Source organism: Lampris incognitus, chromosome 9, assembly GCF_029633865.1.
Source record: "Lampris incognitus isolate fLamInc1 chromosome 9, fLamInc1.hap2, whole genome shotgun sequence".
Classification (NCBI taxonomy): Eukaryota; Metazoa; Chordata; class Actinopteri; order Lampriformes; family Lampridae; genus Lampris; species Lampris incognitus.
The window spans coordinates 12,397,888-12,425,837 of record NC_079219.1 but is presented as its reverse complement, the minus strand read 5'-3'; the positions used below and the strand labels follow the sequence as shown (position 1 = coordinate 12,425,837).

At 43.8% G+C, this 27,950-nt stretch overlaps 1 protein-coding gene across 1 annotated transcript in view; it reads left to right on the top strand.

Moving 5' to 3' along the window:
* nphs1 (NPHS1 adhesion molecule, nephrin) overlaps window positions 1–27,950 on the top strand; it is a 155,998-nt gene that overhangs the window by 76,164 nt on the left and 51,884 nt on the right. Inside the window, exons 4-6 of the mRNA XM_056286173.1 lie at window positions 18,062–18,112; window positions 21,204–21,301; window positions 25,276–25,470. Of these exons, the coding sequence (XP_056142148.1) occupies window positions 18,062–18,112; window positions 21,204–21,301; window positions 25,276–25,470 (344 nt within the window). The remainder of the gene's footprint in view (window positions 1–18,061; window positions 18,113–21,203; window positions 21,302–25,275; window positions 25,471–27,950) is intronic.

Here is a 27,950-nt window from a genome sequence, read left to right as displayed (position 1 = left end):
CATATACCTTCGTCAACTCCACTCCTTGCATCCTCACCATTCTACTGTCCTCCCTCTCATTCATGCATAGGTATTCCGTCTTGCTCCTGCTGACTTTCATTCCTCGTCTCTCCAGTGCATACCTCCACCTCTCCAGGCTCTCCTCAACCTGCACCCTACTCTCGCTAGAGATCACAATGTCATCTGCGAACATCATCGTCCATGGAGACTCCTGCCTGATCTTGTCCGTCCACCTGTCCATCACCATTGCAAACAAGAAAGGGCTCAGAGCCGATCCTTGATGTAATCCCACCTCCACCTTGAACCCATCTGTCATTCCAACCACACACCTCACCATTATCACACTTCCCTCATACATATCCTGCACCACTCCTACATACTTCACTGCAACTCCTGACTTCCTCATACAATACTACACCTCCTCTCTTGGCACCCGCAATGTAACTCCTTCTGGCCTTCTCTATACTTCTCGATCAACATTCTCAAAGCAAACATCACATCTGTGGTGCTCTGTCGTGGCATGAAACCATACTGCTCCTCGCGAATCACCTCTCCTCTTAACCTGGCATCTATTACTCTTTCCCATATCTTCATGCGTGGCTGATCAACTTTATACCTCTGTAGTTGCTATAGTTCTGCACATCGCCCTTGTTCTTGAAAATCGGTACCAGTATGTTTCTTCTCCACTCCTCAGGCATCCTCTCACTTTCCAAGATCGTGTCAAACAATCTAGTTAAAAACCCCACTGCCATCTCTCCTAAACATCTCTGTGCCTCCACAGGTATGTAGGTCATCAGGACCAACTGCTTTTCCACTCTTCACCCTCTTCATAGCTGCCCTCACTTCCTCCTTGCTAATCCACCGCACTTCCTTATTCACTATCCCTACATCATCCAACCTTCTCTCTCTCTCATTTTCTTCATTCATCAGCCCCTCAAAGTACTCCTTCCACCTTCTCAGCACACACTCCTCACTTGTCAGCACATTTACATCTCTATCCTTGATCGCCCTCGTTTGTTGCACATCCTTTGAAGCTCGGTCCCTCTGTCTGGCCAATTGGTACAAGTCCTTTTCTCCTTCCTTAGTGTCTAACCTGTCATACAATTCACCATATGCCTTTTCCTTTGCCACCTCTCTCTTTGCTTTACGCTGTGTCTCCTTGTATTCCTGTCTACGTTCTTCATCTCTCTGACTATCTCACTTCTTCTTTGCCAACCTCTTCCTCTGTATAATTTGCTGTACATCCTCATTCCACCACCAAGTCTCCTTGACTTCCTTCCTCTGTCCTGATGACACACCAAGTACCTTCCTAGCTGTCTCCCTCACTATTTCTGCAGTGGTTGCCCAGCCATCCGGCAACTCTTTACTACCACCCAGTGTCTGTCTTAACTCCTGCCTGAACTCCACACAACAGTCTTCCTTCTTCAACTTCCACCATTTGATCTTCGGCTCTGCCTTCACTCGCTTCCTCTTCTTGGTCTCCAAAGTCATCCTACAGACCACCATCAGATGCTGCCTAGCTACATTCTCCCTGTCACCACTCTGCAGTCTCCAATCCCTTTTAGATCGCACCTTCTACACAAGATATAGTCCACCTGTGTACTTTGCTCCACTCTTGTACGTCACCCTGTGTTCCTCCCTCTTGAAATATGTGTTCACCACAGCCATTTCCATCCTTTTCACAAAATCCACTACCATCTGTCCTTCCACATTTCTCTCCTTGACACCATACCTACCCATCACCTCTGTTCCCTTCACCAACATGTCCATTGAAGTCCGCTCCAATCACCACTCTCTCCTCCTTGGGTACCCTCTCCACCATGTCATCCAACTCACTCCAGAATTCTTCTTTTTTGTCCATCTCACACCCAACTTGTGGGGCATATGTGCTGATGACATTCAGCAATACACCTTCAATTTCCAGCTTCATACTCGTCACTCTGTCTGACACTCTCTTCACCTCCAGCACACTCTTGACATACTCTTCCTTCATAATTACCCCTACCCCATTTCTCGTCCCATTCACAGCATGGTAGAAGAGTTTGAACCCACCTCCGATACTCTTGGCATTACTCCCCTTCCACCTGGTCTCTTGCACACACAGTATGCCTAGCTTTCTTCTTTCCATCATATCAGCCAGCTCTCTCCCTTTACCAGTCATAGTGCCAACATTCAAAGTTCCGACTCTCACCTCCACACTCCTACCTTTCCTCCTCTCTCGCTGCCTTTGTACATGCCTTCCCCCTCTCCTTCTCCTTTGCCCAACAGTAGCATAGATTCCACCGGCACCCTGCTGGTTAACAGTACCGGTGGTGGTCGTTGGTAACCCGTGTCTCGACCGATCCGGTATGTAAATCGTATTTATGATCTGCATATTTGATTTGGCAAAGATTTTACGCTGGATGCCCTTCCTGACGCAACCCTCCCCATTTATCCGGGTTTGGGACCGGCACTAAGAATGCACTGGCTTGTGCATCCTCATTGACTGGGTTAGACTAACTTTGGTCACTAACATATAAAATATTACTAGAAGTTACTCCTGAAAAAGGGAGATCAACTATTACTATTACTCCTAAAAAGGGAGATGAACAACATGACTTCATAACAAGAAACTGATGGAAATAATAAAAATATAAAATCACCTCAAATGTCCTTACGTGGACCGAATTCAGTCGGAATACTCTCCCGTTAATGATTACCTTCACACCAACAAAGAATGCCAGCTTTCCCTCCTTCCGAGCAGCTTCCACCACTGACCATAGGTTGCTGCGAGTGTCCACATCAGCTTTGGCCAGGTCTTCCTTGAATCTCAGCTTGTGGGTTTTCAAGTACTCAGTCCTTCGCCCGTTTCCATATAACGTCCCGTGTGGTTCTGTTGGTGAACTGGATGGTTGTCATTCTGGGTCCTTTTTTCTACTCCTTCGATCCCAAACGATGAGTGATGTCGACATCGTTTGATACTTTTGCTCTGAACTCGGGAATGACAGTGCCACAGATTTCTATGATCCGCTGCTTCGTATTGTCTTCTGCCTGTTCGGGAATTGCAGCGATGCGTAGGTTCCATCTACGATGGTATCTCTCAGCCTCGTTCAGCTTTTCTTCAGTTCCTTTACTTTCTTGTTGTTCTCCATGCAAGTTACTTTCACTGCTTTCATGTCACTTTTAATATCATTAACCTTTTTGAATGCAAAGTCAAGCAATCTTTTCAGAAAGTCAATGCTAACAGTATTATTTTTCACCTTTCTTCTAGGTTGTCTGACCTCTCGTTAATCTTTGCAGTTAAGATATGCAGTATATTGTTCTGTAGCTCGAGAAGCATAGGTTCAGGTTTGGTTTTCTTCATTTCTGGACTTTTTAATGGTGTGTCAGGAGCAGGTGAAGGAACCAGTTGTGGGCTTTTAGGCTGTGGGTATGAGTGGTCACTATTGATTGTTCATCTCATCTTCAGAAAGTTCAGAAGCAAAAGCCAGTTGCTCTTTGGTTGATGTTTTTCAGTCTGGAGGAATTCCGCTTCATAGCAGAGCCACTGCCAGACATTCCTTTAAAGCAAGCGAGTCAGTTAACAAGCAGAAGTTAGCAGCAGACTAAACTGCATTCTGAGGTAATTACTTCGAGAAAACAAATAATGTCACTTAACGACAATATGTATATTATGTTAGAACAATTTCCATGACCAAAGCTATATGCAAAACAAACTTTTGGGTATGATAAGCCCTAAATGTCGATCAGGTGCAATATAACACGACTGCCCTGGTCACCATCTTGCGCGCCCCACCAGGCAGTGTTCAAAAGCATTGGGTGCTGCCCCCTCAGCAGGCCTCGAGAAGTTGTCCAATCAGAAGAAAGTGGGCTTCTAGGGAGGGGGCCTTAAAGACAAAATAGCCCAAACAGCCCGTTTCAGACAGAGGATGAACTGAGGTTAAAAGGGCCAGTATAAGATAAATAAAGATTTTCTTCTTTTTTTTTTAACTATGAATCATGCAAAGCTACTCTAGTTGAGCCTCAGAATAAAAATATAGAGCTGGAATGAGCATGATAGGGCCACTTTAAACCAATCAAGTGTTATCTTCTGTTTCCTTTGAAATCCAGGAGCACTTGCACCTTGCCGTATGGCAGATTTGGCAAGTTGGAGAAACGAACGGTTTGCTGCTGCGGAAACGGATCTGCTCATGCACGAATTGAAAGCACAAGAGCAGATCATCTATGGGTGCAGCAGGAATTCACCAAAGCTAGGATTCCATTTTGACAAGTATTTTTTGAATATCATGATGTACATAATGATTTTCACATTGTAATGTTTTTAGTTGTAATCTTTTGCACGTTTGTACACTACTGCACATCTCTGTGTGTGTAACAAGCAGATGGTATGTGAATTGTGGACCCGTCTATGTATGAGCATCTTACTATATCAATAATGCGCCCTTTAAATAGCAGGAATACTGTGCCATTGACTTTAGACCAGTTTTTTTTTGAAAATGTATTTCTGATTTTTTTCCCCTTTTTTCTCCCAATTTAGCGGCCAATCGATCCATGTTTTAGTTCAAACACCCACCCTCGTACTGCATGCGTTCGCCAATTGCATCTTTCCGGCCGGTAGTCTCGAAGGAGATGCCTTCCCACTTTCGTGACAAGGTGAATCCAGGCCGAACCACTGCTTTTTCCGACACACACAGAGACGCATTTATGTGACGAACACAACCCGACTCCGCCCCCTTCCTGAAGACAGTGTTGCCAATTATTGCTGCTTTGTCGACTCCGGCCATAGTCAGATCTGACGAGACTGGGGCGCAAACCCCGGTCCCCAGTGGGCAACTGCATCGACACAAAGCCGATGCTTAGACCGGTACACCACCGCAGACCCTTTAGACCAGTTTTTTGTTGGTCAATGGCACCGTCGCTTTCTGCTGCCTCAAGATAGCTATGCGCCAACAATGCACCTGACTACAACTCATTTTAAAACCAATGCACCCATGGGTGCACAGATGGGCGCAAGTACATTTGCTATTTAAGCAACGTGGGCACTGGGCAGGAAAATGACAACTGCCTGGGTCTGAAACTCGTGCTGCGCTTTGCGTCGGTTGTTTGCCATTGTTGCCAAGGAATTAAGAACTTGTTTTCAATTTTCTTGATGTTCTCTTTTTTTGTTAATTTTTTAACTCAGAAGAATGATTGTTTCTTTTATTTGACATTTCCCTTTAACATATCTTGCTATCAGTTTCAAATTTTGCATGAGACTAGCTTGATTGAATTATTGGCATCACCAATATACTGCTGTACAATTTATTTACTGTCAATTTATGGCTTCAGCAAACGGCATACCATCAAAATATTCCTCTCTTAAACCTGCACTAGACAACTTTTCAGTTACCCCCCTTGTTTCCAAATGTTGTTATTGTTTGCGCCACTGTCGCAAAAGCAACTGGATCGCTTTCTCTTTATCAGCAGCCTGGCTACTGTCCAAAGCAAGACACAACTGTAAGAATCCCAGTTTGAACTAGAAACCCCAATCTCAGTTCTATGTTAAAGGCAGAGTAAAACATAGTATTAATAAGTTGGCATGTTGTGTTACTTACTCATCCAGTTGATAAAATGCCAACTGAATGTCGGTTTGGAACCCTCGCTGTTTCTAATCTGTTTCCCCCTAGCCAGAGTTCAATACAACGCTGGAATGCTTGATTAACCTAAACTCAACTCAACCTAACCTTAACCTAACCTCAACCTAACCCTAAGTTTAACCTAACACTTACCTTAACCTAATCATAACCAACAGCTAACCTGTTTCCATGCGAACACTTTCGTCTGGCTAGGGAGAAACAGATATTGATGGGGAAACAGAGTTGAATAAAACTCAAGAGCCCTTTCCATTGAATGAATGCCTGTCTTAGGTTCGCTCTTGTTTTACCTCTGTTTCTATCACTCTCCCTCTTCGCCTTCTTTGCCTTCTCCATCAACAGGGTTCTTTTTCTCTTGCGGGGTAGAGTTTCCTCTGTCACTTCGGTTGTTCCACCATCTGCCATTTCCACTACTGGCGATAGCTACCAATAGCTACAGGGGAAAACAAAAGTGCTAGACTCGAAGCTAGTTATTTTGACACTTACTACTTTCGTTGTCGCCTCCTGACTAGATCCTTGCTTCTATTGTATTAATTCTCATATATACGTCGCTTTGGATGAAAGCGTCTGCTGAATGAAATTGTAAATTGAAATTGTAAATTGCTGTCCTCTGCCTATTTTGGTTGCGCAATGGTTGACACACTTCCTTTGTGCCGTAAATCGAGCCAGACAGAATTGCATAGTAAAAACGAGGCTTATAGGGATCCAATCTGAACGGCAATGGTGTCATTATTCTATAGCATTACATGTGCAGTCAACATTTACTTCATAATGATAAGGTAAAGCAAAAAAGAAAAAGAAAAAAGTTGTCTACCGCTGCTTTAATGAAATTATTAGTTCTCTGGATTCTGATTGATTGACATTCTGCTTTCTCCTATAAAGCAAAAAAGATGTTTCATTATTTTAATGTTTAATGTATTGTAGTCATATTTTCATTTTATTAAATATTAGTTGTTCTGCATGATTGGTTTCGTTTGCCTCACAGGAAGAGTGTCCCTAATTTGGTCCTACCCCTTCTGTGTGGATCAGTTTTCTGTTATGTTGGGTTCCTTCAGGTTGCTCCCCCCAATCTGTAAACACATATATCACTTGACCGGGTGTCTCTTTAAAATAATACTGGGATAGGCTGCAAACTCCATGAGGTAGAATGCAGAGGTAAAAAGGAGGAATCGATGGATAGAGAATTAATTTTGTGGATGGAAAAAAAGTTTTCTAGTTTCAGAAATAGTTTTAAAAAAAAACACAGAATCCACATATATTTATCCTCTCATGAATACACTGGCTAGTTTTTGCGAAATCACCCATGATGAAGGCTGTGTTTACAGACGTGTGTCTGTGAGTTAACGCCGAGCTTAGAAGCATTAGACATCCCTAACGTGATTGTGCGGGTGCAGGACTATAATATGTGTGTCAGAGGGATGACGGGGATACACGGCACAGTTACCCCATTCACACTAATTGAGGTGCAATCCCTTGACCATATGGCATGCACACACACACATGCTAAATGGCATTTTTAAACATGCACGCACACACACGGGCATGCGCGCGCACACACACACACACACACACACACACACTTATTCATACCTTTAATCAATTAGTCTTTAGATTGCTGGGGAATGTCAGCTGGTAGCATTCAGAAACCCCTTAGCTCCAATTTCTCATGCGCATAGATATATCACACTAAGCCCACCCCCACTCCCACCATACACTCTGTATGTGTGGGTATAGTATGCATAATTGCCCTCACTCTGCTGCCAGAAAAAACAAAACAAAACAGAATTAGTTAAAATGCTAATTGCAGCATATGTCATACGTGTAGGTGATGTAGTTGATGGAGAAAGTCTGACAAAGTGTGCGTGCTTCCCGGTGAGACTGCGGCACATAAACATGCGTGCGCCGGCGCTTGCGGGTACAGCTGGTACTGCGAGTGGAACCAATCACCACCCTATCAACCACCCACCAACCTACAAGCGAAGACATGTGAACCGCTTGTTCATGGCCACGGCCACGCCCCACCCCCCGTTCTCGCAGTCCTCTTAAGATCACAAATGCATGGGCACGTTCGGGCCATAATGTTCTGCACCGTTTGCACTATTTATTCAGCCCGCAAACTCATTTGAATAACCTTGATTACACTATTTCAATGCATGTGCGTGTGTGTATGCGCACGCGCGCGTGTGTGTGTGTGTGTGCGTGCGTGTGTGAGAAAGAGAGAGATGAGGAGGGTTAAGCTATTCCACTATGGAGGATCTATAGCAGTGTTCCTCTGCACTTTTAAATTCTGGCGATTATTACTGCGTATGCAGCTTCGCCTATGTGTTATTGTGTCATAAAGTCTGTGTTTATTCCAATAAGGCCCGTAATGAATGGCACCATTAGAATGCTGAGTTCAGAGAAGCTCAGTGGCGGAACAGCAGTGATTGCCCTTTCAGCTTTCGCTCCCCACCGCCCCCTTTCTCTTTAAGGGATTGTGAATGTATGTGGGGGTGGGGGTGGGGGGGTGATACTCATTATTATTTCTCATCCATGTTTCCCTCCTAATTAAAGAAGGACAGCCAACCATGTAGTTTGTTTCTCTATATGTTTGATACTGGGAGGAGAGCATAGCCCGTTATTTTGTTATTCTTATTCGGTTCACGCAGGGAAAAACAATACAAAAGAACATTGATCGAAACGCATTCATTTCAGACACTGTTTACTCCTGGTCCACTTTCAGCCACAGCACAATTTACTCTCGGTGTTCAGGACCTGTCAAGGTGTAATCAGTATTAGTTAATAAAGACTTTTAATCAGATTATATGTTATCTATCGCACTCGCATCCACTAAGGATTTACCTCGAAGATGAAAGCGTGCTGTATCGTTTTATGGAATTGCATTCGATGCAACTTTAATCAGCTCACCCCGCGCCCCCCCGTTTTAGTTAGTTTTCTCACACTTTTGCAATTAAGCAAGAATTTCTTTTGAAGTTGATTGCCCCCTTCTCTCTCCTTGCTTTTGTCTGTAGTTATTCAAATGAGATCACAGCGACCTGGCATACCACGTTGTGTTGTGCCTGCTGAGTTTAGACCACTGCTAGAGAATGTAAACAAAGACTGTTTAATTAGGTACCGTGCACTTTATTAGTAGCTCTTAACTCACACACGCGCGCGCGCACACACACACACACACGCACACAAACGTATAGACACAAGCAACTTCATTGCTTGCACACATATCGCATTGTTTTGCCTAGGCTTGACTTCTTGAATAAAAAGGTCATTGTTGGGCTTGAAGAAGGGACATTCAACTGCAATAAGGACCAATTGCAAACGTGTGTGTGTGTGTGAGAGTTGTAACGTGCACGGATAAATAGACTCGCTAGCCCTTGGCTAATGGGTCGGATCCTTTAGTCAACTGGTTAACGTTGTCGCCCGCGGCGCGGGAGATCCAGATTCGCGTCCTGGCTGCGGCGGTTCCCGGACTGCCCCCCAAATTCGCTACAGAGTATGTGTGTTTGATTAGGTGTGGACAGCGGCGTCATAGTAGGGGGAAAAGGGGGAAGGACCTGCCAGGGCCCAGAAGAGAGGGGAAACCTGGAATTAAACGTTTGTTTAGATTTGCACATTTTTATTTCTAACTAATTATTGTCATAACTTCAGTTAAAATTGGCTCAATACATCGGTTGAGGGACTTAAAGAAAATAGTGGAGGCTCTCTGAGGCCCCTCTCACCCCTTACAAAAGGTGCAAAATGGTTTAGTCCGCCCCTCACGAGCATCTCTCAGTGCAGCTCATCTAGTCCTGTCGCAAGTGATTGCTGATACAAGCACAAGCACGGAGTCATGTCTTTCCCAAAGAAAGCAAAATCTGGGTTCCAGAAAAGAAAAGAAAAAAGGAAAGGGAGAGAAGGCAAAATGAGGGGGAAAAACTGTTGAGTAATTTCTTCAACAAAAAAAAAAGGTGAGCTAGGAGCTTTTAAAAGAAAGGTGGCTAGCTAACTAGCTGAAGAGGAAAGGGGCCCACAGAGACTGCTTATGTATAGGGCCCAGAATTTTGCGCTACACCCCGGGTGTGGATGTGTGTGTACATGCAAAGGTCCCTTTTTGTATATCTGTGTGTTGTAGCATGCTAGAAAGGGGGAATGCTGGTTGAAAAAAAAACAAAAAACGGTTTTCTTGGCTAGAAAACTCAAGCTGCTGCTAGCTGACCTTTTTGGTCACATAAGGAAGGGAGGGAATCTACGAGATTTAACATCTTAAAGGTGGCGAGACAGAAACCACCCACATCTTTAAAAACATATGCACATGTGCTTCTACCCTTTGTCTCAACTGCCGGCTTCTCTCTATAACTCACTTGGTCCGGCCCCCCTTTGTCCCTTTGACAACTTTAGCCCAGTAGACTCTGTAGCCTGGTCACCATGGAGACCCCCACCGACACACGCACACACACACACCCTCTCAAAGTGGCATGGGAGTGAAAGGGGTCAGAGGGGGTCAAGCTGAGGGATGTGTTTTGGTCGAGGGAGCACGCTTCATTAAGCCTTTTGGCTTGGGGTTCATTAAAACTGTAGCGAGAGGACATTCCAGGAGACTATTAACCAAGCACTCCCTCCGACATGCTGTCAGGCTAACAGATCTCAAACATCTTGTGTTAAAACCACTCTGCTCCGCCCAACACCACCCAGACACACACACACACACACACACACACACACACACACACACACACACACACACACACACACACACACACACACAAACAGCTCTGCCCTGGACTCCCCCACACAAGGGTCTTTTTGTAGCTCTACCACCACCACCCTAACCCCCCACACCCGCCCCAACACCTTCCCTGCAGACAATAGCCTCCATCTGTTGGCCCACTCAACTTTCCCTGGAGGTCCTCTTGGGCTGGTGAGTTCTGCAGGTGGATGGAACCGCAGCCACTCTGCCTCTGACACCTCCACACACGGATAGGTGTCTATAGGGAGAACAGCGGAGAGAAAAAGAATGTGTTTTGAAAGGAAATGTGAAAGTATGGAGAGAAATAAGGGCTACATTTTAAGGTGGAAATGAGTGTGGAGGGGCGTTCTGGGATTAGACGGGTTGGGAGAGAGAGACATAAGGTGGGGGCAGAAGTTGTACGGACTGGAACGGATTGATGGCGGGCGGGAGAAAAGAAGAAAAGAAAGGCGCGTGTTCCCCGAGCCACCAGCGGTCCATATATCTCAGCCTGTTATTGTTCAAACGGCGCGCATACCCAGGGGTACGGATAATATAACTCGGGGAATCCTCTGTGTTTTGAGACGCGCTTTATAAATACGTCCAAACATTTTGATTAGATCAGGATGTAAGCTGTTGCACTTCAGAGACAGGTCTGTCAGATCGCTGCTCTGGGCCGCTCGCTCTGAGAGCAGGTATAACTGGATTATCCTTGTGTTTCTGTTGGCCAGCCTTATCATGTCGGCTCCATGGTCGGCCAATTCAAACTGGGCAGATTACAGTCTGCAGAGAAGAGGTTTAGCCTCGATTGAAGCTCTGATATGTTAATTAAAGTGGATTTTTCTGAAAACGGGATGGGCAGCATGACAAGCTCCACCTCAGTAGATCCACTGGCCCATCTGTTGGCTGAGGTGCATCTGGGCCCGGTTGTATGTTTTTGCAAGCATATGTGTGTGTAAATACATCTTGTCTAGAGTGTTGTCCATTTGTCTGTACGCACGTTTTTCCATGTGCACGTATTTCCATGCATGTCTGAATGAGTGTATGTTTTTTTTGCAGACAACAGGACCCCACTGCTCATGTCATTAAAGTGGCATTTTTGGATCCATTCAACGTTGTTTCTCCCATGCCCTGTTTTTGCCCTCATTTTTGGCTGCCTGGATTTAGTTCGGTTTCATCCTCTAATCCCTCTGTTTTGTTAGTGACACTGGGAGAGCATCCGGGGCTGTGTGGTTCAGCCCCTCCTGTCAAATCCTATAACATGTCCCACCCACATCAGGTTATTGCCTGAGCTCCTTCTATCTGTACTGAAGTGGCTGTGATTGGAGCCTCTAAAGGTGTGTGTGTGTGCATGTCTGTGTATTTCTATGGGCATGTGCACCTATGTGCTTGTATTTGTGTGTGTCTGTGTGTGTGTGTGTGCGTGCATTGAACGCTGGTGAGAAATGGCAGGAGGAGAATGGGACACACAAGGCCGAGTACACTTGTCTTTTTGGCCTCAAATTTCAATATTATCCCATCATCTTTCCATCCCCTCCCTCTGTTCCCTCTCCCTTCCCACCTCTCGGTCCGTCCATCACCGCGCTGCGGTGATAGACGGGGCGGCAGAGACAGCGAACGTTAAAGTTTGTGGGCCGTGGACGGGCTGCTCGGCATGAATATCAGTGGTGTGGAGTGAGTCCCGGGAATCGGGTGAGAGAAAGCGAGAGAATAAGGCATCAGCATTTTCCCCTCCCATGCATTTTCACTCAGCCAGATTGAGTCTTATTATATGACCCTTCTCTTCTTCCCTCTGTGACCTAATAATATTGTTTCAGCCATCCCCACCCAGTCTCTGACCTCATGACATCACATGGAAATGTATTACAGCAAGAGCCCCTCTTTTTCCCACCTGCTCCTTTTTCACAGATTTGAGTGTTTTTGTTTGTTTTGTTTTTTTTGCAATTTCCCAGACTCTGGCATTCTCATATTCTGTGTCAAGCTTTCGGTGGTATCCATGGATCAATATTACTGTAGCTGAATGAGTGTCATATAGTCATCGGTCTCAGCCCCCTGATGTTATTTATCTATTAGTCCAATGAAGCATTTTTCCATCATAGATCCTATCACCATGGCTTAGCTCCTCTGACTTTACCACTGTAATCCTCTTGTTGTGCTTTACCTAGACACAGGTCTGTACAGACACTCGTATCCATGCACAGACTCTGTAGGGAAGCAAAGGGCAAATCCTTGTCCTTCCTTCTGATTGGTCTACAGGGGAGTGTTTGTTATTTACAGCACTGCACAGAAAATCCAAGTCACAATGTCACCGAATTAACATGGTTATGGAGGGGCTCGTTACGCAGTTTGGGGTAAATGGAGCAGATTTGGGGAATAATCCTAACCCAATCTGGGCATCACAGCTGGTCGCCTCAACCCATCCTCCACCTAACACTGTCGCACTCCCCCTCCCGCCTCCCTACCACGCACACACACACAGATACAAACCTAATTTTGCCAATAACGTGCACAGAGACAGGGTTGGGGATCGAGGAGGATCAGCGGAGGGAGGACCTGGGAGGGAACGTCAGTGTGTGTTTAATTGGGTCCTTCCAAATCCCTCTTAACCCTGAAACATGTCCTTCCATCTGCCCCAGCGCTACTTGGTCAGTGGGCCACCTGAGCCACAGAGGACCACCATAGGAATCCATCCTGACTAATATACCCACTTTGGGACAAGAGTCTAGTCTCTAACTGGACTTTGCTGTAGTGCTGGGCAATATGGAAAGCATTATTGTCATGATAATCACAAGGAATTTTATGCAATATTGATACATCACGGTATCTGCCTAGATATGAAAAATTACTACGTTTAAGAATCTAACTGAGGTCCAACTGTCTTGGTATTATAAAGAATAACATCAAACCAAAACTAGTTCAAATGATATTCCCTTAATGTTGTTAGACCTTATTTTGTGAGAAATTTTAGGAAATGCATTCTCATTCATTTGGACAACAAAATTGTGTATCAAAACAAGTCAATATCCAAATTTCATCCTGTTTCTATATCACTTAAGGACAGTAAATGATAATATCAGAATCAGAATCATGTTGATTGGCCCTGTAGGTTTACAAACCTGGAATTTGACTCCGGTTTCATGGCTCCTTCAGTAACAACACAGCAATCTTCAGATATATACACAAAGATTGACTTATACAGGCGAAATAAGAGGTGATAAGGTGCAGTGGTGCAGAGAATGTATCAGAGATGCTGAAATAGATGTTAACAGGTTACTTACATACATGCCTGACATAGATGGACATGACAGCATACCAGTATACGTACAATGTACAGTACAGTGTATACAAAATGATTGGATTTATTTGACAGTGTTAAGCGTTCATTTGAACAACAGCCCGCGGAAATAAACTTCTTATCTCTCGTTGTTTTGGGGTACAGTGTTCTGCAGTGCCTACCAGAGGAGAGGAGTTGGAACAGGTTGTGACCAGGGTATGATGGGTCTGCAGTGATGTTGCCTGCCCGTTTCCTGAGTCTGGGGGTGAATAAGTCCTGAATGGAGGGTATGACGTATTACCCAGCCCTACTACACTGGGGAATCGCAGGGTTGCCAACTCTCTTGCAACTGGCACGAGTCTCACACTTTCAGGCTCTGTCTCTCACGTTCAAGACACCAAGGCAAATCTCACGCCAAAACACTGCAACAGCATACTGAGGCGAACATAAAAGTCTTTCTGGTGTAGTAATGGTCTTCATAAAAGTCTTTCTGGCCTATAGTAAACCAAGCGAACGACATTGACTGTAGAAGACTTACTTAGAGTTTGACAAATTCATGGATCCCCTTTTATGTCTGTGCTTACAGTTTGAAGGTGTGTTGAGCAGTAGCTTTCAGCCTAGTGGCTTTAGCCTAGCTTAGCTCAATTGCTTGACGTCTACCGGGCTCATTAGCAGCTCCTCTCAAAAGAAGTGGAATGCACCTTCTCTGAAGCTGATTGTTAATGTTTTGTACTCATTAGCGTTGCATAAAATAATTCTTTACCAAAATTTCTTTACCAACCGTTCGTGTCAAAGAGGCCACCATCCCTGGATGGGGCTAAGAGTACATCTGTCGCCATCTTACAATGCTGTGATCACAACTATTCCCCAATCCTCTGAATAGTACACATAACTCTAGTTAATGGTCACGGTAATTTGCATATGAAATCAGTCGTTGGTTTTGGTTGTTATGCAACTGTATTGTTTATAAGGGTGGGGATACCTGCAGTCAGTTGCGACTGAAGAAGTCACTTCCCAGACAGCATCCGGATGTGGGCCACTTCAGGCAATGATGCAGCACCGATGGCCTTCTTTTGGCCCTGACGAAATGGATGTGAGCCTGAAGTGGCCCACATGTATAATAGCAAATATGGCCCAAATATGCCAAATCAAATGTGGGCCATTTTTGGCAAAGATGCGATGTTCTCGGCAACATGTAATCTGGATGTGACCCTGAAGTGGCCCGTGTGGTAAATGGTGAATATGGCCCAAATATCACAAAACAAATATGGGCCACCTTTGGCAAATATGTGGCACATGCGGCATTGCTATGGCCTGGTTCTGGCCCAGATCTGGCAAACAGGAGTGGACCGCCCAAGTGCCACTATTCCACATAGTATGTGGGCCGGATGAAGTGTCGGGTGTGGGACGGGTCCGGGCCACAGGAATTTTGCTATACGTATCTGTCAAATGTTGTATCCAGATGAACTGATTCAACTAACTGTGATTGTTAACGCTAGGCTAACGAGTAAAATGTATTAATAATCGCTTCAGAGAAGATGTATTTCTCCTTCTTTGAAAGGAGCTGCTAATGATCCAGTAGGCTGATTGTTGTTACTTTTAATTAATCAGTGTTTATGGCACTTTTATTTTATTTTTTTTCTAACTCAGTTTCAAACTTGCCTGTACTTTTATAAAAATTGTCTGTACTTTTTTTTTTGACCTGACCGTTTTTTTGGGGGTGGGGGGGGTTGTTTTACTGTGTCAAGCACTTTGTGTTACATTTGTTTGTATGAAAAGTGCTATACAAATAAAGTCATTGATTGATTGATTGATTGAAATCCAGCCATTGACTGAAGCTTGGCCAATCTAACCCTTCAAGGTAGCAACAAGTTGGTCAGGGTCTATGTCGGTAGGACCCAGTGAAAACCCTGGAAAGAGAACTATTCCTTTATCAAGCCATCTCTGACAGCTTTGGAGTCAAGTAAGTTCACACATACAAAGGATTGGACTTGGTGATGAAACTTAACTTGTGCAAGAAAAATAGCTGGTGTTTAAATGATAACTGTAATTGTCATTGCATGTTGTAGTGATGCATTGGTCTGTGCTTGCTGGTTATGGCTCCCTCGCCTGTGACTGAATGGGAACCAGATTGGCCAAAGGGGGTGGGGGGGCGCATAACATGTTGACCTTGTCTACAGATTTAGAACAGTAAAGCATCACTGATATGGCAGCTGTACTGTGGCAGGCAACAGAAGTTGGAGCACCAATCAGATCATCAGGTCAGATGGCTATAATTAATGCCTGGGCTCAGTGTGTGGATGTAATACTCCCCAGCTCAATGCACACTGACAATCCAGCAGGCCTTTGTCAAAGCAGGAGGGTCGCCAGGGTCTTTTTTCATTAAAAAAGCATTCTCCTAAGAACTGTGAGCACTGAAAGAGTTAAACCTGCCAGTTTGGTGTAGCTCACATATTGGAAATTGAATATTTCTGTGCCTTTGTGGTCTCTAAGCTACTAAACCCAGGCTGTCATTTCAAGTGATGCAATGCTCCTCTTGTCTTCCTCCCTAACACATTTACTCACTCACGTCCAACTTTTGTATGACCTGAACAAGGCATTTTTCTCCTCCTCCTGTTGTCTTTTTTTACCATGATGCTTATTGCCTTTATATACCAGCCTTCCTCAGAGCTCAGTAGACTTCCTGTTATTGTTGTCAAAGGACTTCATTTCAGTCTTCCTTCCTCTCATCACCCTTCCTCTGCCACTCACCCTTTGTTTTCATATATAATTCCATAACTATTTACAGTATCTTCCTCTCGCCACACCCCTCTTTTCTCTTGCTCCATTAGCTTGCTCATTCTAGTCCCCATCTTCTCCATCTCTGCCTGTCCATCCTCTAGACTTCAATTCTTCTCACCCTGCCACTGTATTTTCCCTCCTCCCTGAATTTCCTCCTTCATCGTGCATCTCCAGTTCCCCCTGTGTCCATCTCCTGCCCCCCCACTTCTATTCTGCATCTCCTTCTGCCAAGCCCATCTCTCTCCCTCCCCGCTTTCCTCTGGCAGCGGATAGCTTCCCCTGTTAGCCTTGTTGCTGACAGTGCTGTTTGTATGAACTGAGTGCTGAGCTTCACGGCCCCCTCGCCTCCCATTGCCTAACCCTCCTCCTCTCCTCTCCCTCCCTCTCTTCCTACAGCCTCCCACATCCACACCCCTCCAGGCAGGGGAATTAACCTTCCAGCCCTGAGCTGCTGGGCTTAATGACTGTCTGAGGGGCCAGCTCTGAGCACACAGCCCAGCTGTTAACATCTGGGCCGCAAACACCCACCCCTACTAACTGCACTCACACATATAGATACATACGTGCAGACACAGATACACATAAAGGCACCCCATATATACACATGCACACAGTATGCTCAAAACAAGGTTACATTTCTTGAATCCTGGTGCCGCATAGGTGCATATTGTACCATCCTGTCCTAATTGCTTGCAGTGTGTGTCTGTGTCTGTGTGTCTGTGTGAGCTTATTAGCGCCACTCTCACAATGCTTGTCTATCACAGCACATGAGCATATGCAACAGAAATACTGCTGCTACACATTTTGTACAAGTAGCCCGTAAAAAGTCATCACAGTGCTGTCGATATGTGTGGGATGTACTAGAAACCTTAAATGAAAAATATACGCAGAGAAAATAAATATGACCTACGACTATTGGCAGAAACGACTCCAATACGTTATACTGAGTAAATAGTGGTATTCTCCAGCCACCGTTCAGTCGAAAGTATATAATTGACAAATGGTTGGAAAAGCAATATTCAGCAAGAAATCAAATATTCTGCCGTCGAAATTGAATTCTTTGGCCTGTCGTTGTCTCCATCTGTGCATTAGAGCAGATCACCCCAGGAGTATTCAGTATAGAAACTACGGATAAGTGGATACTCCCTGCTCCATGCATTATGTAGGAGCATAAATGTTATAAAGTAGAGACTATGAAGACATCCACCTTGCATCTGTGCATCTGCTGTGCTTCTCTCAAACTGACAGTTAAACTCAAAAAAATAAAAATAACCGGAGTCCTGAATACTGTACCTGAAAGAAGCCCAACTCATGTTCCTTTGCTCCTGTTGCCGGCTCACTGCATTCATGTCAAGCTTTTCAATATCAATTTGATTTCATCTGAGATTTAGGAGATGGTGTCGCCCCTCTACTTACACCATCAAACTGATTTCACTAGAAGAAGAACAAGAAGATTTCTAAGGTAGTCGTGACATTGTTGCTATTTCTCGTCGTTTGTAATATATCTTTGGTTAAGGTGACAGCCCTCCAACCATGATCACCTCTCCCCTTTCTCACCCCCCACCTCCACTGTCTCTATATGTCTCTCTCCCTTTCTCTCTATCTGCTTCTCTCCGTTTTAAAGTAAGGAGTGTGAGTGGGGGGGGGGAGTCCCATTGGCATTCCTTGTCTCTGTGGCTCACTTGTGTTCAGAGAGCCATCTGTAGACAAAAGGCGCTCCCAAGCCTTGGCGTCACTCAACAGGTAAGCACAGCACTCGTTCTTTCAACTCCACATATACTTATTGAAAGATTCACGGCTTTTCATGAGGAGATATGCCTCCTCTATATGTCTGTCGGTCTCTCTCTCTCTGTCTCTGTCTCTCGCTCTCTCTCTCACTGCACTTTTGGTAGACAGATAAGTAAGAGTTGGAGGAGGTTTGAAAGAAGGTTTTGCCTCTCTGTCTCTCAACTTTCTTTGGTGCAGGTATGCTGTGTGAGTGTGTGTGTGTGTGTGTGTGAGAGAGAGAGAAATGGAGCTAAAGCACAGAGTAAACTTGAAGACTAGGCAGAAGGGGGCAGCAGCAGAGACGAAGCATTGTTTGACAGACATTTTTTTTAGTTTCCGTGAACATCTTAAATTGATGCTGGACATGCAAGGTCGAAACAATCCAGCCTGTTTGTCCACAGCTAAGGTCGCAGGGCTTCTTGACTCAACACAATGAGCCAAGCAAAACCATATATATGTAGTGTATTACAGTTAATGATCTGGATGTGTTAGGCTGTGTAATCTAATATAAATATTTTGGAGAGCCTCATATAAGCAGTTCAATGTCAAAACCGTAAAGCGTTCACATCATAGCGTCTATGAGCTGTGATAATTGGACCCACAAGCCAGTGGTGACATAGATAGGGGGGTTAGTCGGGTATTAAGATGTAAGACCACATCTGAATTGCATGACTGCACAGAGGTTGAAACTTCATTTTCTGCACATTGACTGATTTCATGGATTTTCACATCAAATTGGTCCAGGATTGAGTGTATTGAGTCGTTTGATGATGTTATGAAAGAAGCCATTAAAAATCTACCTGTCGGGGTCACGCTGAATGGTTCTGCGGCCTCTAATGCCCTTGTTGGGAGAGTGTGGCAGTCTTGTCTCCGAGACCGAATCAAATTTAAAATCAAACTTTCTAATTTGCATTTGTAAAAAGTTGTGAAGGACAAGGTCAAACGTGTTTTGCAGTTGGGGTCACCCGGGTAGCTCACCTGGTGTAGTGCGTACCGCGTATCAAGGCCGAGCCTTACCGCAGCGGCCTGGGTTCAGAGCCAGCCAGCCCAGGCCCGTTGCTGCACACCATCACCTCTCCCTTTCCTGTCACTCTGCCATTGCTATCAAATAAAGGTGGAAAATGCCGGGGGGGAAAAGCCTTTGGCAGTGACTGTGGCCGTAGAATAATGTGTGTTTATTTTTGAAAACAAATGTAACTGCCATTCAATCAAGCACGTATGACAGCATATTAAAGCGTATCAGACGGTGAGTTTTTTTTCTCATAAATTTGCGAGATTTTTTCTTGGAAATTTTTGAGTTTTTTTCCCCTTGTAAATTTGGGAGATTTTTTCTTGGAAATTTTTGAGTTTTTTTCCCCCTCGTAAATTTGTGAGTTTTTTTTCTCGTAAATTTGTGGGTTTTTTCTTGTTAATTTGTGAGTTCTTTTTTTGTTAATTTGTGGGGGTTTTTTCTTGGAAATTTGCCTCTTTAATCTCAGAGAATATTCAATTTTTTTCCCCTCATAAATTTATTACTTTAATCTCAGAAATTCTGAGTTTTTTTTCTCAGAATATTACCCCCCCCCCAGCGCCATCATTTTTTCTTTTTACCTACAATGGGCCTAATACTCCGTCACAGGCATGTCACAATTATTTTATCACTAATTATTGATTTATTTGAATATCACAGTTATTCCAGAAATCATATCTACCAATACCTACCAATTTTTTTTATTTTATTATTATTATTTTTTTATTTAAATAGGAACAAAAAATGTGTTTACACAAGTCCACATTCTTGTGGCTCGCTCTGTTTCTGAGGAATTGAGGAGGGTGTTTGCTTTGGCAGTGTTGTGTGGGGAGGTGAGACAGACTGCGTCTTCACTCATGAAGAGTTGCTAAGAAAATGCTGACTCAAGTTAGCAGCAGCAGCCGCTCTTCACTGATCAGTCACAGTGTAGAGAAACAAAAAAAAGGCACGTATCTCAGATCTGGGGCAACCTGGAGGAAAATGAAATGAGGAAATTGACAAAATCACCGATTTCTTTTTTTTTTCAGGCCAAAATGCTTTTGTTAATATCCTTGTGCAGTGTATGTTTGTTTTTGTGTGTTCGTGTGTGTGTGTGCGCGTGTATGAGGAGCCATGAGGGACATTATTCAGAATTAACTGTGTATATGAGCACATTTTATTAGTATGCGTGAAAGCTTCTCAGTAGTTTCCATGAGAGCTTTTTAGTTGCGTATGTGAATGTATACTCTTTCACTTGTTTATGTGAGTGTTTCAGTTGTGTATGTAAAAGCATTTCACTTCTGTGTGTGGTTTTCAGTATAGTATATGAACGAGTTAATTCTGAATAATGTCCCTCATAGCCCCTCAGACACGTGCACGTGTGCATGCAACTGCGGAAAGAAGAAACAATAGCGACAGTGACACATGCAGAGAAAGAAGGTGGCAACTTTTAAGCTCTGAAAAGGGAGTTATTATTCCACGAAGAGGGAGGCAGTTGCCCTTGTGTGTTCAAAAGAATATGTACAGGGCTCGGAAATAAACAAATGTTTTTCGGGAACGAGAAATAATTGAGAGGGAGTTAACTCTTATCAGAGCCTGTTGGAGTGCAACTAATCAACTGAGGGGAGATGCCTGGAAGAGCTGTTGCTTTCAAATCATTTTGTTTGTTCAGATGAGAAAATATTTAGTTTTCAATTAAGCAAATCACCATTATTTGCTCCACGGCGGCAGCAGATAAACCGAAGCGATTACAGGCTAACTTTAAATGCATCGGAAGCTCTTCCATGGCCAATAAAGCGAGAGCATTTAATGTGACATTATGATGTGATGGGCACAGACAAATTGCATTTACCCTGTTTACCCCTGCTAACCTACAGCCCTCAGTTCCAAAGTGGCTCTTGAATCTGTTTTTGATAACGGCAAACAATGATCCCGGCATTCTCTGGAAACCTATTCTATTAATCCACGGGATGTAAATATGTATGCAACTCCTCCAAAACAATATTTTATATAATATCCATGTTTAGGAGACATGGAGTAAATGGATTTGTCTTGTTCTGTTTTATTTTTCCATGGCAGTTCGAGGACTGTCAAAGGCCAGGTGTCAAGATCTGAAATGGACTCGTCGGTGCAAATTGTCTTCTCCTCCACACCACTCCTGTTCTGCCTGCTCTGGGGTAAGAGGACTGACTGTCACACAACGGAGCTGTCGTTATAATGGCAATAGCCTTCTCAGTCACATAATGTGCCATTCAACAGTCCAGTGTGCTCTTTGACATCAAGACTTCATCAGATATTCTATATAGCACAATGCCGTTTGCAACAAGGTGATGTTCGTACATCTCAAGGTTAGTCTTGCCAGTGGAAGTTGAGTAGTTGTTTATGTTTCCCGTGGCAGTTTTCACTCATTGACCGTAATCCTCTGTCTCACCCTCACCTCTGGCATTAAGTTGGCGTCGAAAGAAATAATGGTTTCACATGTACACAGCTTTTAACACAATATTTTTTAGAAATGATATGTTTTAAATTGTGATTGCCAGAATGATCTTCTGTTCAATGAATTGGATCCTAATCCATGTTTGACCCTTCATGACCAAAAAAATAGACAAATTTGAATTTAAGAACTGTTGTAATACCTCCACAGTTATAACTTGGCCAAGAAACTAATCGATAATTGAAAAAAAAATTACTTTGAACATTCTGTCTGAAAAAGAAGCTGAATTAAACAACTGAAAATGAAATAATGACTGCTGGGATAGGCTGCAGCATCCCCGTGACCCTGAGAGCAGGACAAGCGGTTTGGATAATGGAATGGATGGATTATTCAAGCTCAGTGGTGTCAGAAACACCTCTCATCATATGCTAAATGAAAACTTGATAATTTTTGATTATTATGGTGAGTTGAAACTAACCTAACCTGTTTTTGTCAGAAACACTTTCGTCACTTCTCATGACTTGATATCGTCCACTTACTCGTAGGAAAAGAAGGCATTGTTTGAAATATCAGTTTTCTTTAAGACAATCAAATTTATATATATGAGGTAGAGAGTCCTGTGACTGTGCTGAGGACACTGCTGCCTTTTACATAAACAAGAAAGAAAGTTACAGAAAGGAAATATATATATAATAGATAGATAGATAGCATTTTTTTTCTTTCAGAAACCGTCGATAGTGTTGATGAAAGTGCTCAACAGATGAGGAGCGGAATATTAAGGGAATATCAAGGGAAAAAACAACTTTAATTCATAGCAGTACAAGCCTGTTTCGTGCGTCGCGCACTCATCAGCTGCCAAGTTGGCTGACAAGAACATTAGTTACTCTATCTCATGGAAAATCCTTACTAACAGCAATGCATATTCAACTGACAACAAAAGATGTAACCTATGCTTAGCAGAGAAATATTTTATTATTTGCAAGCCTGATATGTCTACCTTGAAGAGTAGAAATGAATTGGCCACCAGCTGTAGACACAGAAAAAAATATCTGCTTTGCAATTACAAATAAGCCATTGTCTTTATTATCCCCCCAACCCCACACACACACACACACACACTGGATGATACACATGTGATGACTGTTATTTTTATGTTTTGCCTGTCTGCTCTTTAGGCTGTGCTCCGGACCCACTCCACTAGATGACGTATGTAAAGTACCCCATTGGATGTTATTTTATTTTGTTATATTTTAAAAGTATGCTATTCCGACAGTGCCTCAGCCCTTTAAGCCCTTACTTTTTCAAATTGAGCCCCAGCCCCTCCGTCATTGGTTGTAATGTCCCTGATGTTACTTTTCAAATGTTTCCTACCCTCCCATTGGTTGCTGTGTACTGCAACTAGGGGTGTGGTGCAAAGCAGCATGGCATTTATTTGCCGGTTCTTTTCTTTGTGGTATAGCCAACTTGGCAGCTGATGAGTGTGCGACACACAAAACAGGCTTGTACTGCTATGAATTAATTAAGTTTTTTCCTACATCTATCTTTATATATATATATAGTGCATCCTGGTGCCATCTCTTCCCAGGTAAATGAAGCACATGTACCTGGCCGCCGTCCACATGAACCAGACCAGGCCACCTTCTTCAATTCCTCCATGGTCCAGTTCGGACACACACATGCCCATTGTAGGCTTTTTCAGCGGTGGACAGGGGTCATCATTGGCACTCTGACCGGTCTGCAGCTATGCAGCCCCATATGCATCAAGCTGTGATGCACTGTGTGTTCTGACACCTGTCTATCATAGCCAGCATTCACTTTTCAGCAATTTGAGCTACAGTAGCTCTTCTGTGGGATCAGACCAGACGGGCTAGCCTTCGCTCCCCATACACATCAATGAGTCTTGGGTGCCCATGACCCTGTCGTCAGTTCACCGGTTGTCCTTCCTTGGACCGCTTTTGGTCGGTATTGACTACTGCATTCCAGGAACAATCCACAATACCTGCTCTGACCCAGTCGTCTACCCATCACAATTTAGCCCTTGTCAAACTTGCTCAGATCCTTGCGTTTGCCCATTTTTCCTGCTTCCAACTCATCAACGTCAAGAACTGACTTTTCTCTTGCTGCCTAATACATCCCACCCCTTGACAGGTGCCATTGTAACGAGATAATCAATGTGAATCACTTACCTGTCAGTGGTTTTAATGTTTTGGCTGATCAGTGTAAATTGCACTTGCTATATTGCATATTACATTTGCTTTTGTTGATTTTTTTTTTCCCAACAACCGTCGCAGATCACTGATGTGTATTCATTTATGTAAACTGTATGCAAATGTGCTTTTGTGTTTGGTTGTTTGTATGCATCTTTTATAATAGCCAATCTTGCCCTTCGAGTTTGATGTGAGGTGACTGGTTCAGCCTTGATCTGAGGGTTTTTGCCTCTCAATCATGTTTCCAGGCACTACAAAGCACACACTTCACAAACAACTTGGTCATTGAAGGTCATGATTTAAACAGGGTGGTGCAATGAGGCTGGATTCTCTGTGGGGCGTTGTTTTAACAAGATCCACGCTTAGATATTTGGCTCTAATTAGCCTCAGCAATTCCACTTGGCTCCTCGGATTGAATTACCACACAAACCCCAAGGAATAATTATCCTATAATCCTGGCCCCCGAGTTGGAAGCTTGTGAGCGGTCCCTGATAAGGTTACCTTACTGCCACAAGCCAATGTACCACAGCATGTCGCCTCAGAGCCAGGTTGAGGGATGGCCAGCCTTATCCATAATGAACAAAGGGTGTATTAAAGTGATGATCATTACTCTCCCCTTGAGGAATTAGCTGGTGGGGCGTCGAAAATAAAGAAAAACTGCAGGTGAGCCAGGTATGTCCTTTCTGCCGTCTACCCCCATATCCTATCTGCATGGCTAAGGAGGGATTTAATTCATTGTAATTACTTTATTGATTCATTTTCAGGGCCGTATCACTCTAGTATCCCATCAATAAAACATATGCCAGGATGAGTAATGTGGTCAGACAGTGTGGGGTGCCTGCTCAGACAAAGTACCATGTGACTGCATCCCTGTGGTGTAGGTTTATGGTGTCATCACCCCCCCCCTTTTCCTCTCATGTTTCGGCACTTCACAGCATCTACTTTTTATTTGTGATGGAAAAAGCACTACGTAACCACTTTGGGATGATAATATGAAGAAAAGCTGGGCACAGTGAACACCTATCCACAACAGTTGCAGTCACTTCCAATATCGGCAACTTTATTGACATTCAACTTTCAACACTGGCCTGAAATTCCCACAACATAGCCGATGCGCGGCCATTCTGACTCTCAGTAATTAAAAGTAATTAACCAGTACAATTCTTGTTATACCTTTTCTTTCTCCAAAGTCACAATGGCTTTTTGTCAGTTGAAACTGACAAAAACAAGCAGTTTATTTCGTATGCAACTCACTGAAATGTTGAACCTTTCTCAACCTTGGAAGGTGCAAAAAAAAGAGGTGCAGACTGCTTTGGTTTTTAAAAGCCATTTTCCCATTACTTTAGAGTAAAAAAAAAAGGTGCTGAAAGGTGGTAAGAAGCTGAACAGTGTGAACACGGCATTACTCTACATATCCTCAAGTCTCTCATTTTGTGAAATCCAACATCTCCCACACTTCCTCTCTCATTCTTTCCTTCTACCCCTCCCACTCTCTTCATCGCATCCCCAGGGGCAGGTGCCCAGCAGGCCTTTAGGACTGAGCCCAGGAACATCACTGTACATATGGGGGCCACAGTCGTGTTAAAGTGTGAGGTGCTGAGGGTCTCAGGAGCTGTGCAGTGGGTGAAAGATGGCCTCCTCTTGGGGCCCCAGAGGAGTCTGCCAGGTTTCCCACACTACAGCATGGTGGGAAACCCCCAGAGAGGTGAGTGATGTCACTTCGAAGTGCCATTGATAACAGGGAGGAGGGATGGGAATGAGGTGTGGCAGCTTTTTGGGTTTTGATGACACTGTTTGAGCTAAGCAAGAAAGGCTCTGTGCGCTAAAAAGCCCGCAGGGCACCGAATGACTCTTTACAACTAATAAGCTGCCTCTGATAAAGTCTAGTTTACAGTTCTGGGGGTTAGTAAAAATTTTAAAAGCTATTGACGGAAAACTTTATACTAGATCATCCTGACAGATGTACGACTTAATAAAAAATAAGCTTGTCGACAAGCTGAATGACAAGATGAAATAAACCAACTACCTACTTGCAGCATAAAATATTGTAGAAGAGAAAAAACAACAAAAGCTATAATTGCAGGGTTATGTTTTCATTTTTTTTCTTTATGTGATGACACGGTAGTATAGGAACTCTCGGTGTTAATTGGAGTGCGGCGTATAGCTCAGGTAACAGCTTGTTATAAGTTGATGTCGATGCGTTGTTGCTATGGCTTCAAAGTGCTATAATAAACACATAGAGACTTTAGGGACCTTATGGTCCACCGGGGATGCAGGGGCTCTCTGCAAAGGAACCATCTGGGGCCAAGAAGGAGATGCAATCATCAACAGAATCTCACATAGGCCTTCACTGTCGCTCACAAAAAAATAAAAAATAAATGAACTGTTGAGTGTCAATGCATCAGCAAAATGTGGCAAGGAATAAAATGTGCTGCAGTATCTGCACCACAGTCTATAAAAAAAGTAATTGCCAATTAGAAGGCAATCCTGAGTAAGAAAAGAGCATCTGTTCCTGATCAGCCACATGTCACTGTTGCACAGTGCAAGGACACACACACATGGACACTGACACACACACTTACTAACGGATATGCAGACGACATTGCACATATTGACGGAAAGACATCTGTCGTTATTCATGCTTATAGGTATACATACTCATAAAACACGGGACACACAGCAAGCATCAGTTGCCAGTTGACCAGTTGCATGACACCCTGTGCAGGGCCAGGGAAATATTGTCAAATAAGCATTTCACTAAGATATTCCTGCATGCACACTTGTAGAAAATAATATTTAATCTCACAAGTGGGTAAGCAGCCAAGAATGAATTCATAAACAGAGCACCCATCAATAAAAATCTGCAGTATCAGAGAAGGATGTTGCATCTGACATTTAGGCTTGCAGACGGATGTATGCAATCACTTCGCGCTAGGGGCAAAATCTCTTCAAGATAGTACTTGTCTGCACTTGACACCCTGGTTTTCACTGATTGTTCCTATCAGTGATGTTTATTGATGCTAAATAAAGCCCTCCACTTATACGTTCACACGTTTTGACGATCACATGTAATCAGTTTCTCTTAGGTGGAGTAAGAGTACATTTATAGCTTTCATGTACATGTACTGTTTAGTAATGCAGAGTGTAAGCACGCACACACACACACACACATGAACGTGCACAGAGCCCATGTTTTCCCAACAGCCATCAGCACTAGCCTTATGAAATGTATGCATCCCATGAAGAGTAAGTTTGCGAGTGATTTCAGTGATTTAATAATAACGTGGTTCTGGAGCCGATGGCTCTGGAACAGTTTCATCTTGGAGGTATGGACGAGGACCAGACACAGGCAATGCTCAGTGATGTAGCTGGAAATAGCCCAACACCTCAGCCATTTCTACGTCAATATAGCCAAATAAATGTTTCATGATTATTTTTCATTATTTTTATACAGTTGAGAACAAACACAGGTGTCATTAATCGCCATTTGGGAAAGCATCCCGGAATGTGTTGGCAACACATATCTAATATGCATAAAGTGCACGGCAAGTTCCTTTATCTGTATCATGCTTGTTGATATTTTCTATTTTTGTAATATTTAAGCACAGGATATATACAGAAATGCACAAAACCCACAAATGTATATCATATACAGTATTTATGTTTGCAGAAAGATTTGCAGAAGATACAAGTATACACACACACAAAAACAAACACACTATGTGTTATCTACATGTTGAAATGGCCATGTGGCAAAGCCCACAAAGGCAAAACCAAGTAAACGATCAATAAACTGAACATGAGGGGGCATCCGAGTTGCGTAGCTGCGTATTCCGTTGCCTACCAACATGGGGATCGCTGGTTCGAATCCCCATGTTACCTCCAGCTTGGTCAGGCATCCGTACAGACACAGTTGGCCATGTCTGTGGGTGGGAAGCCGGATGTGGGTATGTGTCCTAGCTGCCGCACTAGCGCCCCCTCTGGTCGGTCGGGGTGCCTGTTCGGGAGGGAGGTGGAACTGGGGGGAATAGCATGATCCTCCCGCACGCTACGTCCCCCTGGTGAAACTCCTCACTGTCAGGTGAAAAGAAGCAACTGGTGACTCCACATGTATCGGAGGATGCATGTGGTAGTCTGCAGCCCTCCCCGGATTGGCAGAGGGGGTGGAGCAGAGATCGGGATGGC